Source organism: Giraffa tippelskirchi, chromosome 2, assembly GCF_054371585.1.
Source record: "Giraffa tippelskirchi isolate mGirTip1 chromosome 2, T2T-mGirTip1v1.2.pri, whole genome shotgun sequence".
Lineage (NCBI taxonomy): Eukaryota > Metazoa > Chordata > Mammalia > Artiodactyla > Giraffidae > Giraffa > Giraffa tippelskirchi.
Window position 1 is genome coordinate 176,419,428 of NC_137276.1, and position 16,680 is coordinate 176,436,107.

Here is a 16,680-nt window from a genome sequence, read left to right on the forward strand (position 1 = left end):
TTTTCTGTACTATAAGTCTGTTTTGTTATGTTTATTCACCTGTTTTGATTTTTTAGGTTCCACATATAAGAGAAATCATACAGTATTTGTTTTTCTCGTCTTATTTCAGTCAGCATAACACTCTCTAGGTCATCCATGTTGTCACAAATGGAAATATTTTATTCTTTTTTTATGACTGAGTAATGTTCTATTGTGTGTGTGTATACCTCATATTCTTTATCCAGTCACTTATCAATGAACACTTAGTTTGCTTCTATATCTTGGCTGTTATAAATAATACTGCAATGAACATAGAGGTGCATATATCTTTTTGTGTTAGTGGAAATTTTTCCCTTGGAAAAATACCCAAAAGTGGAATCCTGGATCATCATATGGTAGTTCTATTTTTAATTCTTGAGGAATCTCCTGCACCAACTTACATTCCTACCAACAATGCACAAGTGTTCCTTTTTCTCTGCCTCCTTACCAACACTTGTTATTTGTCATCTTTTTGATAATAGCCATTCTGACAAGTGTAAGGCAATATCTCATTGTGTTTTTGATTTGCATTTCCCTGATGACTGGGCTTCCCTGGTGCCTTGACAGTAAAGAATCTGCCTGCAATGCAGGATACCCAGGTTCAATCCCTGGATTGAGAAGATCCTCTGGAGGAGGAAATGGCAACCCACTCCAGTATTATTGCCTGGAAAACCCCATGGACAGAGAAGCCTGACAGGCTACAGTCCATGGGGTCACAAAGAGTCAGACAAAACTGAATGACTAACACCCTCCCTGATGACTAGTAATGTTGAGCATCTTTTCACATGTCTGTGATAAAGCCATTAATTTTAAGTTCTAGATTTGTGTGTTTCTGACCAGTTTTTAAATTGGCTGCAGACCACTACAGTTGGTATATATCAGCTCAAATTACACGTCAAATAGGACTCACTTGCTTTTCTCTTCCCCCATCATCATGTTACAGAACTCTTTCCCAGCTTCCCAATATCTGCCAGTAGTCTGTTATTCATGATTATGTTCTTGTTTAATATATGTCTTATGTCACCAGTTTTTTTTTAAATAAATTTCTAAGGAGTAAAAATTGTGATTTAGATCTCTTTATTTTGGTGTTCTAAAGTACTTATGATGGGATTTAATTCATAGTAATTGCTTAATATATACTATAACTATGGATTCAGTATATTCTTGGATTTTTTAAAATGTGGCAGATTGAAAACAATATTTGAGTTTTGTCTTGATATTCCAAAAAGATTGAAAAAAATTGTTGGCTGTCTGTGTAGGTGGAAGTATTAGTATGCCAGAAGAATCAGTTATAGAGAAAGGGAAGAAATTTCGGCCTAAAACCCTAAGTGAAATTATTGTGGAAAATCAAATTGAGAAAACAAGGAAACTTATATTAAAAGCTGAAAGGGCCCAAATGAAGATTCAGCAACGAAAAAAAGAATGGGAGGAACTGTAAGTTTTTTTTTTTAATTTGAAATTGCACCACAGGCTCAGAATTATGCTTTTGCTTTATGATTGAATTTGATTCTATACCTAGAATAAAGTAGAAAAGTTAGAGTTTATTTTTATGTTTATGGCTGTGTTTTCGGTTTTTCTGACAGGTACAAGAGTAAACCTGATGATGACTATGAAGATCCCAAAGATGTTCAAGCCATCAAAGAGGCCCAGTTATTTATGGGAGACTTTAATTTGAAGACAGCTTCAGACTATAAGATACCTGAACACATGAGAATAAATGCTGCCAAGAAGGAGGAGGAACTGGGATACCTAGACTCTATGGTACTTACCCATAGTTTTCATGACAATGAGACATTCCTTGTTGTTGTTTTTTTTTAATTCTGCTAAGACCACCCATTTTGTTATCTGATCCATAGAGATAAATAATCATCGAAGTTTAGAATTGGAAAAGGCCTTCATCATTTTCCTAGAGTAATGCCCATTTTTACACATGAGGAAATTGAGTCGCAAAGATAAGAGATTTATCCATGATTATCAACATGGCAGAACCAGTGTTCAAATTAGTTCTTTGGTTCAATACCAGTTTCATTATATTTTATGGACTTTGAACCTCTGAAATTCAAACACATCCTTGTTGGATATTGTTTTTGGCTGCTGTGGACAATCAGAAACTTAGGAAAAGATGCTACTGTGTTTAGCCTTTGTTTGAAGGACTTCCAGACTTTTGTAGATGACTCAGTACTAAACAATTAGTGTATTCCATTTTGATTCTCTCTGCATTCTTTCAAACTGCTTCTAGTCATCCTGATCTCTCATTCCTATTTTCGTACTAAAGTTTCCTCTCCCTGTCATAGTAATTACTTACTTTGAATTGACAAGTGACTTTTCACACTCAGAGGCTCAAAAGGCATCTGAGCTACTATTTTGAGGAGACTTTTGTATATAGTCACTTAGTATGACTCTGCACATTGCCCATTTCAAGGCATCACATTGGAAAGAGTGCCAAGTCATACCACAGGTATAGTACATTTGAATATAGTATGAATATTTTATAATTTTCTGAAAAATGGAAGTAAAGTATCTTGAGGAAGGAGTGTCTAATTCAGTTTCACCGAAGATGCTGTACTTGCCAGCACTACAAAGATTCCAGTATGGCAATTCATAGCCATAGGTAAATTTTCATACCTCATAACTATATTTTTCTGATCAAATGGACACTTTGAACATTTTATTAGTGAATGTTTGGATTATTTTTCTAGCTGTTTGTCTAAGGAAATTTCTGTTTCGACTATCATGTGTCATCCTTTCTCATAGAGAAATGTTTTTTCAACCACAATTTGCCAGTCAGCCAACCTGAAATTTCATGGTCCAGCTAGAAGTGATGGTCAGGTGTGATGTCTTGAACTGAACTGCACTATACTGAAATCTATTTTATTAAAGTAATAGCATTAAATAATGTAGAACACACTAGTCCAGAGGTCAGAAGGTCAGAGCTCTGTTCCACTTAATCTCTGCCACTTAATAGTTACATAAACTTGGCTAGTCATGTAAATCTCCCAAAGCCTCAGTTGTATTGTCTATTAAAAACAAATAGTATTTCTACCAATGAACAACAATAAGACAAGACGTGTCTAGTCTTCTTTAGAGAGTTAATAAGCAGTCATTCTTTTTTAAAAAATTAATTTATTTTTTACTGAAGGATGATTACTTTACTAGCAGTCATTCTTATCATGGTTAAATTCAAAGTCATTGAAAAGTATCAAGGATTTTATTTATTAAAAAAATTAAAAAAAAATTTTTTTTGGTGGCACCAGACATGTCAGTAACCTCAGATATGCGGATGACACCACCCTTATGGCAGAAAGTGAAGAAGAACTAAACAGCTTCTTGTTGAAGGTGAAAGAGGAGAGTGAAAAAGTTGGCTTAAAGCTCAACGTTCAGAAAACTAAGATCATGGCATCTGGTCCCATCACTTCATGGGAAATAGATGGGGAAACAGTGGAAATAGTGTCAGACTTTAATTTTTTGGGCTCCAGAATCACTGCTGATGGTGACTGCAGCCATGAAATTAAAAGACGCTTACTCCTTGGAAGGAAGGTTATGGCCAACCTAGATAGCATATTTAAAAGCAGAGACATTACTTTGCCAACAAAAGTCCGTCTAGTCAAGGCTATGGTTTTTCCAGTGGTCATGTATGGATGTGAGAGTTGGACTGTGAAGAAAGCTGAGCGCCGAAGAATTGATGCTTTTGAACTGTGGTGTTGGAGAAGACTCTTGAGAGTCCCTTGGACTGCAAGGAGATCCAATCAATCCATCCTAAAGGAGATCAATCCTAGGTGTTCATTGGAAGGTCTGATGTTGAAGCTGAAACTCCAATACTTTGGCCACCTCATGCAAAGAGTTGACTCATTGGAAAAGACCCTAATGCTGGGTAGGATTGGGGGCAGGAGGAGAAGGGGACGACAGAGGATGAGATGGTTGGATGGCATCACTGACTCTATGGACATGGGTTTGGGTAGACTCCGGGAGTTGGTGATGGACAGGGAGGCCTGGCGTGCTGCAATTCATGGGGTCGCAAAGGGTCAGACACGACTGAGCGACTGAACTGAACTGAGACATGTGCCATACCATGCCATGCCATGCCATAGACATGGCATGTTGGATCTTAATTCTCTGACCAGTAATCTAACCCACACCCCCTGCCTTGGAAGCATGGAGTCTTAACCACTGGACCCCCAGGGAAGTCCCTCCTCAAACATGTTAGAAATGGTATATTATACATCCCCCTCCCTGTGGCTAGTATTTAGTGTGTGAGATATTTGGAAAACTAGAAAAAGAAGCTTGGTATGTAAATAGGGCTCCACAAAGACATAGGCCTTACAGGCATCAGGCTGGTTTGGGTTTGTTCTTCTCAGCTTAATTTTCAATCCTCCAGGTACTTCAGACATGGCCCCAACTCACCCAAGGGCTGGATTTTGACTTTAAATCTTAATGCTTTAAAGGTTTGTTCTTAAGTATGTAAAACATTTCCTCTATTTTGTTGCAGTAGCTTGTAAATATACTGTAAGTTTTATAAGACTACTCGAAAAAGTGCCTTTTGATCTTTAATTTTCATTAACCTGTATATTTATGCAAAGTTACTCTTAATAGCTTTTGGGCCATCTAATTGCCTAACTGCACACAGGAATAGGGTTGCATGTGATTATAGGCTCTGGTAAACACATTTAAGAAAGACAGACTGGGGAGAGGACTGGCAGTGAGGAAGCACCTGTGGGACCAGGGAGTGGAAGCAGAGGTGTAGCTTGGCTTAGATAAATGGAGAAGGAACCAAGGAAGAATCCAGGAATCTCTTGGTGTGACGTGACACTGAAATTCAGAATCATGACCTTGCCTGCACAAGGAGTTACAGACATTACATGGCCAAAATACACAATTAAAACAGGTTAAACTGTAGTTTGATACTAGGTGGATACCCCTGAGTCTAAGCTCATGGGATTTGAGTTTCCATCAGAGAAAGATGGTTACTTGCGTGTTCCTAACCAAAGGATGACCTTCCCCCTCCTGGGATCTGGCTGAGTACAGGGCTCAAGAAGGACTTTTGTGAGTAGTGGGAGGAGGACAGGGGAACTCAGCCTGATAAGCCAGTTGGGGGACACCAGAGGTCATATCCAGACTGTCTCCCCCTTATGGAGAGATGAAATAGGGAAAAGCCTAACCATTAGAGAAAATAACTTGGTAGTGAACAGGAATGATCAGAAAGATTTTTTTCTCAAATTTTGCTAGGCATACCAGTCAAGGGACAAAATCAAGTCATATTTCAGGCTGCCCTTTGTGGTTGGGTTGTCATTTTGCTTCCCTCCTATTCTTTTTCTCAGGCTTACTCAAAGAAAATGCACATGAACAAGAGCATCATCTCTCTTCGAGACCTTAAGGTGGCTGTCATTGAGGAAATACAGTGTCTGGTGCAAGAACTGAAGAACATTCAGTCGACTCTTCCTGTATCCAAGCACCTGCCCATTCCCCAGGTCCCTCAGATACACCCGGAAGAAGTTCCAGAAAAGAGATTTCAGTATGATGATGAAACCCTCCTAGCTTTTAAGCAACAGCAGGTGAAAAGTCAGGATGAAAAGGCCCACCAGGTGGAACAGACAGCATTTGCAGGCTCAGCTGGAGGCTTCCTCAGACTCTCTTTTGGAAAGGAGGGGGATTTAACGACACGTGATTCGTTGTCTAGAGCATCAAAAGCATCAGCATTTAGTCTGGACCTTCCAAAGTTCATTGAATTTGAAACAGCAGATCCAACTGAAGTGGAGCTGGAGATTATGAAGAGGGACGAGATCAAACATGTGTACATGCAACAGTATTTGATCAACCGGGTAAGAAATGCAACTGCTTATTTAAAGCTGAAAGACAGAAGAGCTAGATCTAGATTCTTACCTACTTTTAACTTCTCTACATTAACCTCCTCCTAAACTCTGACCAGTCCACAACTCACTGATAGCTTGGCTTCCCTCCCCATCCCTGGACTTCTGAAAATCATTCTGCTCTGCACAGAACTTTGGAGCTTATCAACTTTTTTCTTTTTGAAAAGCTATGAATCAAGGGCAAATCCATGTTAATTGGTATCTAAAGTCATGCTAAAGAAGTGATGGAGCAGCTTTCAGATGATGGATGAAGCATGATTTAAAACCTTCCAGTGAAAGTGAGGCACCATCTGCTTTTCACCCCTGCTCTTTCTCTAATGTATGATTTGCCCTGTTAGTGGGAGTGTTCACGGTTAACAGCTAGCCTCAGAATCATGGAATAGCAGATATTTTTATTTCTAGAAAATCAGAACCAGGTTGGGGCCAGTTGTGTGCAGGAGGTGCTCTGAATAGGGGAGGAAAAAGTCCTTTCTTGGATGGAAAGCTCCCTCCTGCCAGTCGTTCGGAGTCCTCTCGCTCAGTGTGTCTTTCTGGCCACACTCTGAAGGCACCCCCTGTTACCCTGCCCCCAACCTTATTCATCACCATTATGTCTACTTCTTCCAGTCCTGTTTTCTCAGTCTTCCTGTTTCTCCCCACTCACTTCCCTCCTTCTGAGTTTCATCTGTGCTTTTTTCTTTGCTATTTCCTTCTACCTGCAATGATTTCCTTTCAAAGTTGCCATTATTTAAAACTCAGCTCACTTCCAGACTCTGTCCATAATCTTCTGCCCTCACTACATATTCTCGTTTCTTCTAAACTCCATTTGCACTTACAATCAGCACCTCATGCTTTATACTTATTTTTCCTGCTGTTTTGTATTGTTAGTTTTGTCTTATAACTTAGATTATACAATTTTTAATTGAGGTATAGTTGATGTACAATGTTATATGTTACAGATGGGTAATAAAATGATTCACAGTTTTTAAAGTTATATTCCACTTGTAGTTACTATAAAATATGGTACACAATAATCGTTGTAGCTTATTTTATACCTAATAGTTTATACCTATTAATGTCGTACCCTTATATTGCCCCTCTCTTCTTTCCTCTCCCAACTTGTAACCACTACGTTGTTGTCTATATTTCTGTTTCCTTTTTGTTATATTCACTAATTTGCTTTATTATTTTTAGATTCCACATATTACTGCTAACATATAATATTTATCTTTCTCTGACTGACTTATTTCACTAATCATAATATTCCCCAGGTCCATCCATGTCATTGCAAATGGCAAAATTTCATTCTTTTATATGGCTGAGTAGTATTCCATTTCACATATGTATGTATCACATTTTCTTTTTCTATTCATCTGTTTATGGACACTTAGGTTGCTTCCTAAGTGTTGCTTCCTTAGGTTGCATTTTGAGAGACCTCCCTCTCCACATTCTTGACAATATTTGTTATTTGTTATTTGTGTACGTGTATGTGTGTGTTTGATGATAGCCATTCTATGAGGTGTGAGGTGATCATCTCACTGTGGTTTTGATCTGCATTTTTCCTAATGATTAGCGATATTGAGCATTTTTTCATGTGCCTATTGGCCACCTGCATTTTTTCTTTAGAAAAATATCTATTCAGGTCTTCTGCCTATTTTTAAATCATTTTTTTTGATGTTGAATTGTATGAGTTGTTTATACATGTTGGATATTAACCCCTTATCAGTCATATCATTTGCCAATATTTTCTCCCATTCAGTAGGTTGTATTTTCTTTCTTTTTTTTTTTTTTTTTTTGGTGGTTTCCTTTGCTATCTGAAAGCTTTTAAGCTTAATTAGATTTGTCTATTTTTGTTTTTGTTTGCTTTAAAAAGAGACAGAGCCAAAAAAAAATATTGCTGTGATTTATGTCAAAGACTGTTCTACTTACGTTTTCCTCCAAGAATTTTATGGTTTCCAGTCTTACATTTAGGTCTTTAATCCATTTTGAGTTTATTTTTGTGTATGGTGTTATAGAATGTTCTAATTTTATTCTTTTATATATAACTGTCCCGATTTCCCAGCATCACTTATTGGAGGGACTATCTTTTCTCCACTGTATGTTCTTGTCTCCTTTGTCACTGATTAATTGACCATATGTGCCTGAGTTTATATCTGGGCTCTCTGTTCCCTCTCATTGATTGATGTGTCTGTTTTTGTGACAGTATCATACTGTTTGATCATTACAAATTTGTAGTATGATCTTGAAGTCAGGGAGTATAATTCCTCCAGCTCTGCTTTTCTTTCTCAGGATTGTTTTGGCTATTTGGGGTCTTTTGTATTTCCATACAAATTAAAAAAAATTGTTCCGTTTCTGTGAAAAATGCCATTGGTATTTTGTTAGGGATTGCATTGAATCTATAGATTGCTTTGGATAGTATAGTAATTTTAACAATACTGATTCTTTCCATCCAAGAGCATAGTATATTTTTCCATCTGTTTCTGTGGTCTTCAGTTTCTTCCATCAGTTTCTTAGAGTTTTCTGAGTGCAGGTCTTTTACCTCCCTAGGTAGATTTATTTCTAGGTATTTTGTTTGTTTTGAGGTGATGGTAAATGAGATTGTTTCCTTAATTTCTCTTTCTGATAATTAATTTTTAGTGTATAGAAATGCAACAGATTTCTATATATTAACTTTATATCCTGCAGCTTTACTAAATTCATTGATGAGCTCTAGTAGTTGTCTGGTGGTGTCTTTAGGATTTTCTATGTATATGTCATCTGCAAATAGAAATAGTTTTCCTTCTTCTTTTCCAATTTGGATTCCTTTTATTTCTTGTATGATTTCTGTGGCTAGGATTTCTAATACTATGTGGAATAAAAGTGGCAATAATGGGCATCCTTGTCTTGTTTCTGATCTTAGATGAAATGCTTTCAGTTTTTCACCTTTGAGTATATTAGCTATGGATTTGTCATATTATGACTTTTATTATGTTGAGCTAGGTTCTCTCTCTGCCCCCTTTCTATAAAGTTTTTATCATAAATAGATGTTAAATTTTGTAAAAAGTTTTTATGCATCAAAATAATCATGTGGCTTTTATTTTTCAATTTGTTAATGTGGTGCAACACACTGATTTGTGTCTGTTGAATTATCCTTACATCCTTGGAATAAATCTCATTGATCATAATGTATGATTATTTAAGGTACTGTTGGGATCAGTTTGCTAATATTTTGTTAAGGACTTTTGCATCTATGTTCATCAGTGATATTGGGCTGTAATGCTCTTTTTTGCATGATATATTTGTCTGGTTTTAGAATCAGGATAATACTGGCCTTATAGAATGAGTTTGGAAGTGTTCCTTCCTCTGCAATTTTTTGGGATAGTTTTAGGATGGCTGTTAACTCTTCTCTAAATGTTCGGTAGAATTCACCTGTGAAGCTATCCATTCTGATTCAATTTCATTACTGGTAATTGGTCTGTTCATTTCTGTGGTGTCAGTTGTACTCCTTTTTCATTTCTGATTTTATTGACCTCCCATTTTTTCTTGATGAGTTTGGATTAAGGTTTGTCAATTTTAACTTTTCAAAGACCAGCTTTAATTTTATTGATTTTTTTCTTCTTTAGTCTCTATTTCATTAGATCATACAGTTCTTGAGGGAAGGGCCATATATACTTCTGATTCCCCTGAAGTGTTTAGGACAATTCCAGATATATAGTAGATATTCTGTGAAAAGTTTTGATTGATTTAATTTTAACTAGTTATTAATTTAACAAATATTTATTGGCCATTCTATGTGCAGAAACAGTGTAAGCTAGGTAGTAGGGATGAAACAATTCTCAAGCCAGACATGTACTCTGTCCTCATAAAGCTTACAGGTATGAAGTGTAGTGAGAATAAAACAAGCATAACCCTTACAACCTTGGACACCTATGTGGTATAGTTGTAGAATGGTGTTGCACTAAAGACAATATAGTCTTGTCTCCAAAGAAGCTTAAAAATAATTCAGATTTATTAAGCAAGCATTAAAAGGGGAACCCACTTAGTCTACAGTCAAACATTAAAAGTTTAATTTTTCTTTTCCTTGGTTTATTTTTTGTTTCTGTTTTTTAGCTCTCTGAAATTCTCTAGCAGTTTCACTGCCCCAGACCCACAGATGTCTTCCTCTTTCTCAGTTCAGTCAGTTCAGTCGCTCAGTCGTGTCCGACTCTTTGCGACCCCATGAATTGCAGCACGCCAGGCCTCTCTGTCCATCACCAACTCCCGGAGTCTACCCAAACCCATGTCCATCGAGTCGGTGATGCCATCCAACCATCTCTCTTTCTCAGCCTTAGGTTGAACCCTCACTCACTATGGGCGGTAGATAGTCAAGGCTTCGCATCATGTACAGCCTAATGAAAAACATGGAATGGTGTGTCTTCTTCCTGTTGTACTAGTTTCTTTAAGAAAATCTGCCCTTGGGGCTGTCTTTTGCTTTCTTCATCTCCTTTGGGATGGGACAAGAGAGAAGCTGTGTCAAAATCAAAGTAAAACGGAGGATTTAAGGTCATTTGAAATGGCAGTGGCGTAAAGTCTAGACCAGGACTTGAGTTACTTGAGTTCTTATCCAAGCTCTATAACAAACTAGTTTTGGTCTCAAGGAAATCATTTTTAGTCTCAATTTCTTCATCTATAAATAAACTAAGAAAAGAAGATTGAATAAATTTCTTATGGTTCCACAATTATATTTATCTATTTAAAAATATTTGCTGTTCCATAGTTTTGAATTTTTCAAAATAAGGTGAGGAAAGTAAAATTTTTTTAGTGTTTACTGTATGAAGGACAGTGTAGAGATACTGTGGGGCTGGAGTGGAGACAAATATAACCACTATCTGTAAAGAGCTCATAGTCTCCAATTTAAACAAAGATTTAAAGCAAGATGTATTAATAAAACTCTGATTTAAAGTAGGAAGGACATTCTTGGTCAGTGGGTTAATCAGTGACGAAGAAATAGCTGGAAGGACTGCAACTTCCTCAAGAATTCCTACCACTTAATAAATTTAATTTACATTCATTTAATACAATTGATGAACTGATTTATGTGACTACATACATACACATGTGCCTACTCACTGACCTTTATAATTTTCCATCCAAAATAAGGGCATAATAAACAAAATGCTTTTACCCAAACAAATCAGTATTGTTGGATAGTTTTAAAGATGCATATCTGTTTAAGCTTCTAACATACCCTCAAATCTTTTTCCACCTCAGATCAAAGAACTGATTGTCACTTTTGATGCAGAACTCCGTCTCCTGAGACATCAGAAACTGAAGTTAGATACTCAGATGAAATTATCTGACCTGCACCATGTCACATTATTTCAAGAAATGCTTCTCTTGAAGAACTTTGAAAAACAGGAGAACATACTTCAAGAGCGTGTTAATTCATTAGACAAAGAGGAACAGGACATGCAAGTATGAATGGTCAAAAGATTGCTAACTGGCTACAGCCTTAGTCATGGAGGGGACTTGATTCTTCTCTTCTTAACTTAATTTCCCCCCTTGTTCTAGTCTACATCTCTTTCTTGTCTTCTCTTCATCCTCCTTTTTCCTGTTATTCCTGTTTGCTCTCTATTTTTGGTAACCTTGTTCAGGGAACAGTGAATCATAATTTTTAATGAATTTGATCTGATATCTTATAAAGTAGGAGAATAAATTTTTCAAAAGTGACCCTTATGTTTTGTTTACCTATGGATTTAAAATTATTTTTGTTGTTAGTAGCTATCATGTGAAGTTGAGTTTTGATTATATATTATCCTTATGAATGAACATACTTGGAAAAGGAGTTGGTAAATTTCTTTAATATGATAGCTACTTTCAGAGTAATACATAATTGACTAGCACAGGAAATTTTCTTTGTTATATATATTAATATGTAAATTTAAGAAGATTAATTATACTATCTATCTTTGTCATAAAGGAAGGAGGAGTCTATTAGATAATACATACTCAATAGTGATGTCAGTTTGTAGATGTATCAGCTTCACTAAGAGCAAATTTGCCTTTTTGTTTTAGGTATCTTGTGTTGATATGAAAAAGAGTCTTTTTTGAGAGCACATACAGAAAAATATTAGTTGACATTCACATATAAGTAAAAATTTAAAATTAATTTAGTTTTTTGAGGAAGTTAAACATCAAAAAATCTGTCTTATCTGATTCTGACCTTAATTGATTTTTACAAAAGAATTATAAATTTTAACCGAATGAATGACTCTGCAAACATCAAAAATGTAAACTTTTATTAAGATTTTAAAATGTTTGTAGGCTGTAACCTTACACTGTAATGTACATTATTCTCTGAACCCGGTTTATCAGGAAATATTTTATTTATCATTTGTTCATATTCTTTTTCATTTAGTGGAAAATAAATGAAACTCTTAAAGAGATGGAAGAGAAAAAGAATGAAGTAGCCAAGCTCCAGGACCAAGAAAAAGCACTCTATGCTGGTTTCCAAACAGCGCTTGGAGAAAACAATAAATTTGCCAATTTCCTTATGAAGGTACTAAAGAAGAGGATTAAGCGGGTGAAGAAAAAAGAGGTCGAAGGAGATGCCGGTTTGGATTTCTTTCTTATATATGATTCTATTTTTTCTCATTAGAATGAATAGAGAAATAACTAAGGGACATATTACACAGTTTTTCTTTTTTTCACTACAGCATAGACAATGTAGAGGCACTGTGGGGTTCCAGAGGAGAGGATTTAAACCTTTACGTCTCTAACCATCAGAAGTGTGTATGCATATGGTATGAGACAGCATAGGGTAGTTTCGTTTAACAAGCACTTCTTTTCATGTTTACCTGACACCTGTGTATCTTTCGTAAAATTTCTTGTCATGTCTTTTGCCCATGTTTGAATACAGTTGCTTGCTTTTGTACTATTGAGTTTTGAGAACTCTGCATATTATATGTACTAGTCCTTTGTCCGGAGAAGGCAATGGCACCCCACTCCAGTACTCTTGCCTGGAAAATCCCATGGACGGAGGAGTCTGGTAGGCTACAGTCCACGGGGTCTCTAAGAGTCAGACACGACTGAGAGGCTTCACTTTCACCTTTCCCTTTCATGCACTGGAGAAGGAAACGGCAACTCACTCCAGTATTCTTGCCTGGAGAATCCCAGGGACGGCAGAGCCTGGTGGGCTGCCGTCTATGGGGTCGCACAGAGTCGGACACGACTGAAGCGACTTAGCAGCAGTAGCAGCAGCAGCAGCAGCATCAACAGCAGTCCTTTGTCAAATACGTGGTTTGCAAATATTTTCTCCTAGTCTGTAGCTTGGTTTTTCATTCTCTGAATAGGATCATTCGCAGGGCAATAGTTTTGAATTTTGTCAATGTTCAATTTGTCATTTTTTCCTCTCCTGGATTTTGTTTTGTTGTCAAGTCTAAGAATTCTTTGCCTAGCCCTGGGTCCCAAAGATTTTCTTTTATTTTTTTTCTAAAGGTTTTATAGTTTTTCATTGAAATCCATGATCCATTTGGAGTTAAGTTTTCTATAAGGTAGGAGACTTAGGTCAAGGTTTTTGTTTTCTCCTAAGAATGTCCAATTTTTCTAGCACCATTTTTGAAAAGGCTGTCTCTCTTCCGTTGGATTGCCTTTATCTTTGTCAAAAATCATTTGAGCCTATTTGTGTGGACCTATTTCTGTTTTGTTTTTTTTTTTAAATTCTGTTCTGTTGATCTATGTGTCTATCTCTTTACCAATACTATGGTCTTGAGTACGGTAGGTACTGAGTTCTAAAATCAGGTAGATTAATTCCTCCCACTATTATTCTTTTTAAAAATTGCATTAGCTATTCTGGTTCCTTTATATTTCCATGTTTAAAAATTTTTTTATATCTACAAAAACTATCATTGGAATTCTGACAGCAATTGTGTTAAACCTCTATCTTTGGGGAGAATTAGTGTCTTTCCTATGTTGAGTCTTCCAATGCATGAACACGGTATATATTTATTTAAAGCTTTGATTTGTCATCAACATTGTGTAGTTTTCAACACACAATTCATGTTCATGTTTTGTTAGATTTACCCCCAAAGTACTTCTTTTTCATTTTTTGAATAATTTGTTTTTAATCTTGGTGTCCACGTATCCATACTAGTATATAGAAATATGGTTGCTTTGGGGATATTTATCTTGTGTCTTGCAATCTGACTTATTCTAGGAGTTTTTGATTGATTCCTTGGGAATTTCTAGCTCTAAAGGGCAATTTTATTTCTAGTCTGTATGCCAATTACCATTTCTTGCATTACTGCCCTGGTTAGAATATTCAGTACTATCTTGAAATAGAGTGCTAAGAACAGACATCCTTGCCTTAGTCCAATCTTAGGGGGAAAGCATTCAATCTTTCTCTATTAAGTATGCTGCCTATACCATTAAAAAACACCTGTAGGTGTTTCTTAGATACTTTTTACCAAGTTCAGGAAGTTCTCTTCTGTTTTGTTTTTCATGAATGAGTTTAAATTTTATCAGATGCTTTACTGCATTGATGATTATGTGACCTTTTTTTTTTTCTTTAGCCTGTTAAGATGGTGAATTATATTGGCTGATTGCTGATTACAAAACTAGGCTAGCATTCTGAAATGTTGGCTTCCTGGGTAGCTCAAGCGGTAAAGAATCTGCCTGCAATGTGGGAGACCTGGGTTCGATCCCTGGGTTGGGAAGATCCCCTGGAGAAGGGCATGGTAACCCACTCGGTATTCTTCCCTGGAGAATTCCGTGGACAGAGGAGCCTGACGGACTACAGTCCATGGAGTCACAAAGAGTCAGACACGTCCGAATGACTAACACTTTCAGTTTCTGGTATAATGTAAAATTCTTCTTATGTATTGTTGAATTCTGTTTGCTAATATTAAGAAATTTTATGGGAGGAGAACAAGATGGCAGAGGAGTAGGTGGACACGGAATACATCTATCCCCACGGATACATCAGGAATACACCTTTGGACACAGAAGCGCATGCAGAACACCAGCTGAGAGCGGACAGGAGTACTTGACCAGAGGAAAAGAATATATAGAACCACACAAAACTCAGTAGGATGAAGAAACTAGGGGGAAAAACACGAGTGTTAGTAGGACTGGACCTGCCCTAGGCAGGTGGGGGAACTGAAGCTGGGGTCTGATCCCCACATTGAGGCAATTGTCTGAGTCAGAGGAGAAACATTTAAGGCTGAGAGTGCAACAGCTGATCTGTGGCAGCCTAAATGGAATGAGAATCAGACAGTCCTTGCCACAGCCACACATACCCTGGACAGGGATGAGGGTCCCCTGGAAGGCACAGCAGCTAGGAGCTGGAGTTTGGGGAGTGTGGAGCGATCCCAGGACGAGGGCTGCTGTTGACTGTGGAGAGATGGATCTAGGGGAGGTGAGGGAGGAGACTGTGGTGGGAAATGTCTGTGGAGGAAAGCCAGGCAGCCATGGAAGCAAGGCGATACTGCTGAGTCATGTGTAGGGGGTGGAGCCATCACCATAACCTCTCTCCCCCAAGGCCAGCATCAGCAGCTGAACAATAGAGAGGCTGGCCCATCAAATGCCTGAGGCACTGAACTACAGAGTAGGACCCCAGCCAGGGAGGCCCTCTAGGTGCCTGATGTGCTGATCTACAGAGTAGGACCCCAGCCAGAGGGGCCCCTCTATGTGCCCGACTCTCTGAACAACAGAGAAGGACCCTGGGCAAGGGAGCCCTCTAAGTGCCTGAACAGGCAGAGCTATGGAGAAAGACTGGCCAAAGAGGGCTTCTGATCATTAGCTACAAGAGGCTCAAAAAAAGGCTCTGATAGGGCCATAACTCCTGTGGCAGAGGCAATCCATGTCCCTGCACATTTGGTACCGCCAGTGTCCCCACAAGCCAAGCACCTGCCCCACCTTCACGCTCAACTCTCACTGGGGCAGAGCTGCCACAGGCAAAAAAAAAAAGTCTGTGTCTATGCGCACAGGGTTGCTTTGGTAGTGTCCGACTCTTTGCAACCATGTAGACTAGTGGCCTGCCAGGCTTCGCTGTTAGGGAGGGGGTTTCTCCAGGCGAGGATACTGGAGTGTATTGACCAATACTGGTTGCCATACACTTCTAGAGCACTGTATTCCCTGCTGCCCTGGCCATCAACTCCCCTGAGTACTTGGTGCTGCCAGAACTCCTGCAACCCAAGCAGCTGCACCACCTCCACACCTGGCCCTCACAGAGGCAAACCTAAGTCTCCAGGGCAGCCTCAGGAGCAAACCCCAGTGGATGAGCCACATGCAGAAGTGGAAATAAAACCACAGTTGAAACCAGGGAGCAGTGTGGCTAAGGAATAAGGCCCCAAATCTTCCCACCAGCTGTACAAGCTGCAGGTTAAATCCATAAGATAACTGGGCAGACTCTGTGTTGATGGAATATATAAAAGGTCATTGAGAGCTCCCACAAAAGAAAATGCACTAGTTCTGATAGCTGTGGACATTGGAGGCAAGAACACATAGAAGTAGAACCAGATTAGAATCTGAGCTGCCGCCACAGCAGGTCCAGAGATCAGCACAGTGTTGGAGGGCATCCTAGGGAGGTGAGGTGGACTGTGACTCCCAGCAAGGGAAAGGACTCTGATGGCAGTGATTCAAGAAAAACATTTATTATTCTTACGTTTTGACTTGCTCTGTAGATTCTTTTGGATTTTTTTTTTCTTTTTTTCCCCTTTATTCTCTCCCTCCATTGTAGTTGTTGATTTTATTGGCACTATGAAATCTAATTAGGCTTTCGAGCTTGCTTTTTTTCTCAGTCACGTTTTTTATTGCTGTTATAAACCTCTGCCTCTACATTGGGCTTCTGAAATTATGTGAA

The 16,680-nt window shown here is 38.1% G+C and overlaps 1 protein-coding gene across 7 annotated transcripts in view; it reads left to right on the plus strand.

Annotated features, from left to right (window-relative positions):
• CFAP44 (cilia and flagella associated protein 44) overlaps positions 1-16,680 on the plus strand; it is a 116,367-nt gene that overhangs the window by 73,360 nt on the left and 26,327 nt on the right. For 3 of the 7 annotated variants that reach the window (XM_081572083.1, XM_081572084.1, XM_081572085.1), the window contains 5 exons: positions 1,278-1,452; positions 1,602-1,779; positions 5,334-5,834; positions 11,091-11,294; positions 12,238-12,433. In XM_081572083.1, coding sequence (XP_081428209.1) covers positions 1,278-1,452; positions 1,602-1,779; positions 5,334-5,834; positions 11,091-11,294; positions 12,238-12,433 — 1,254 coding nt within the window. The remainder of the gene's footprint in view (positions 1-1,277; positions 1,453-1,601; positions 1,780-5,333; positions 5,835-11,090; positions 11,295-12,237; positions 12,434-16,680) is intronic. The other 4 variants (XM_081572087.1, XM_081572089.1, XM_081572088.1 and 1 more) reach the window with 2 other exon arrangements.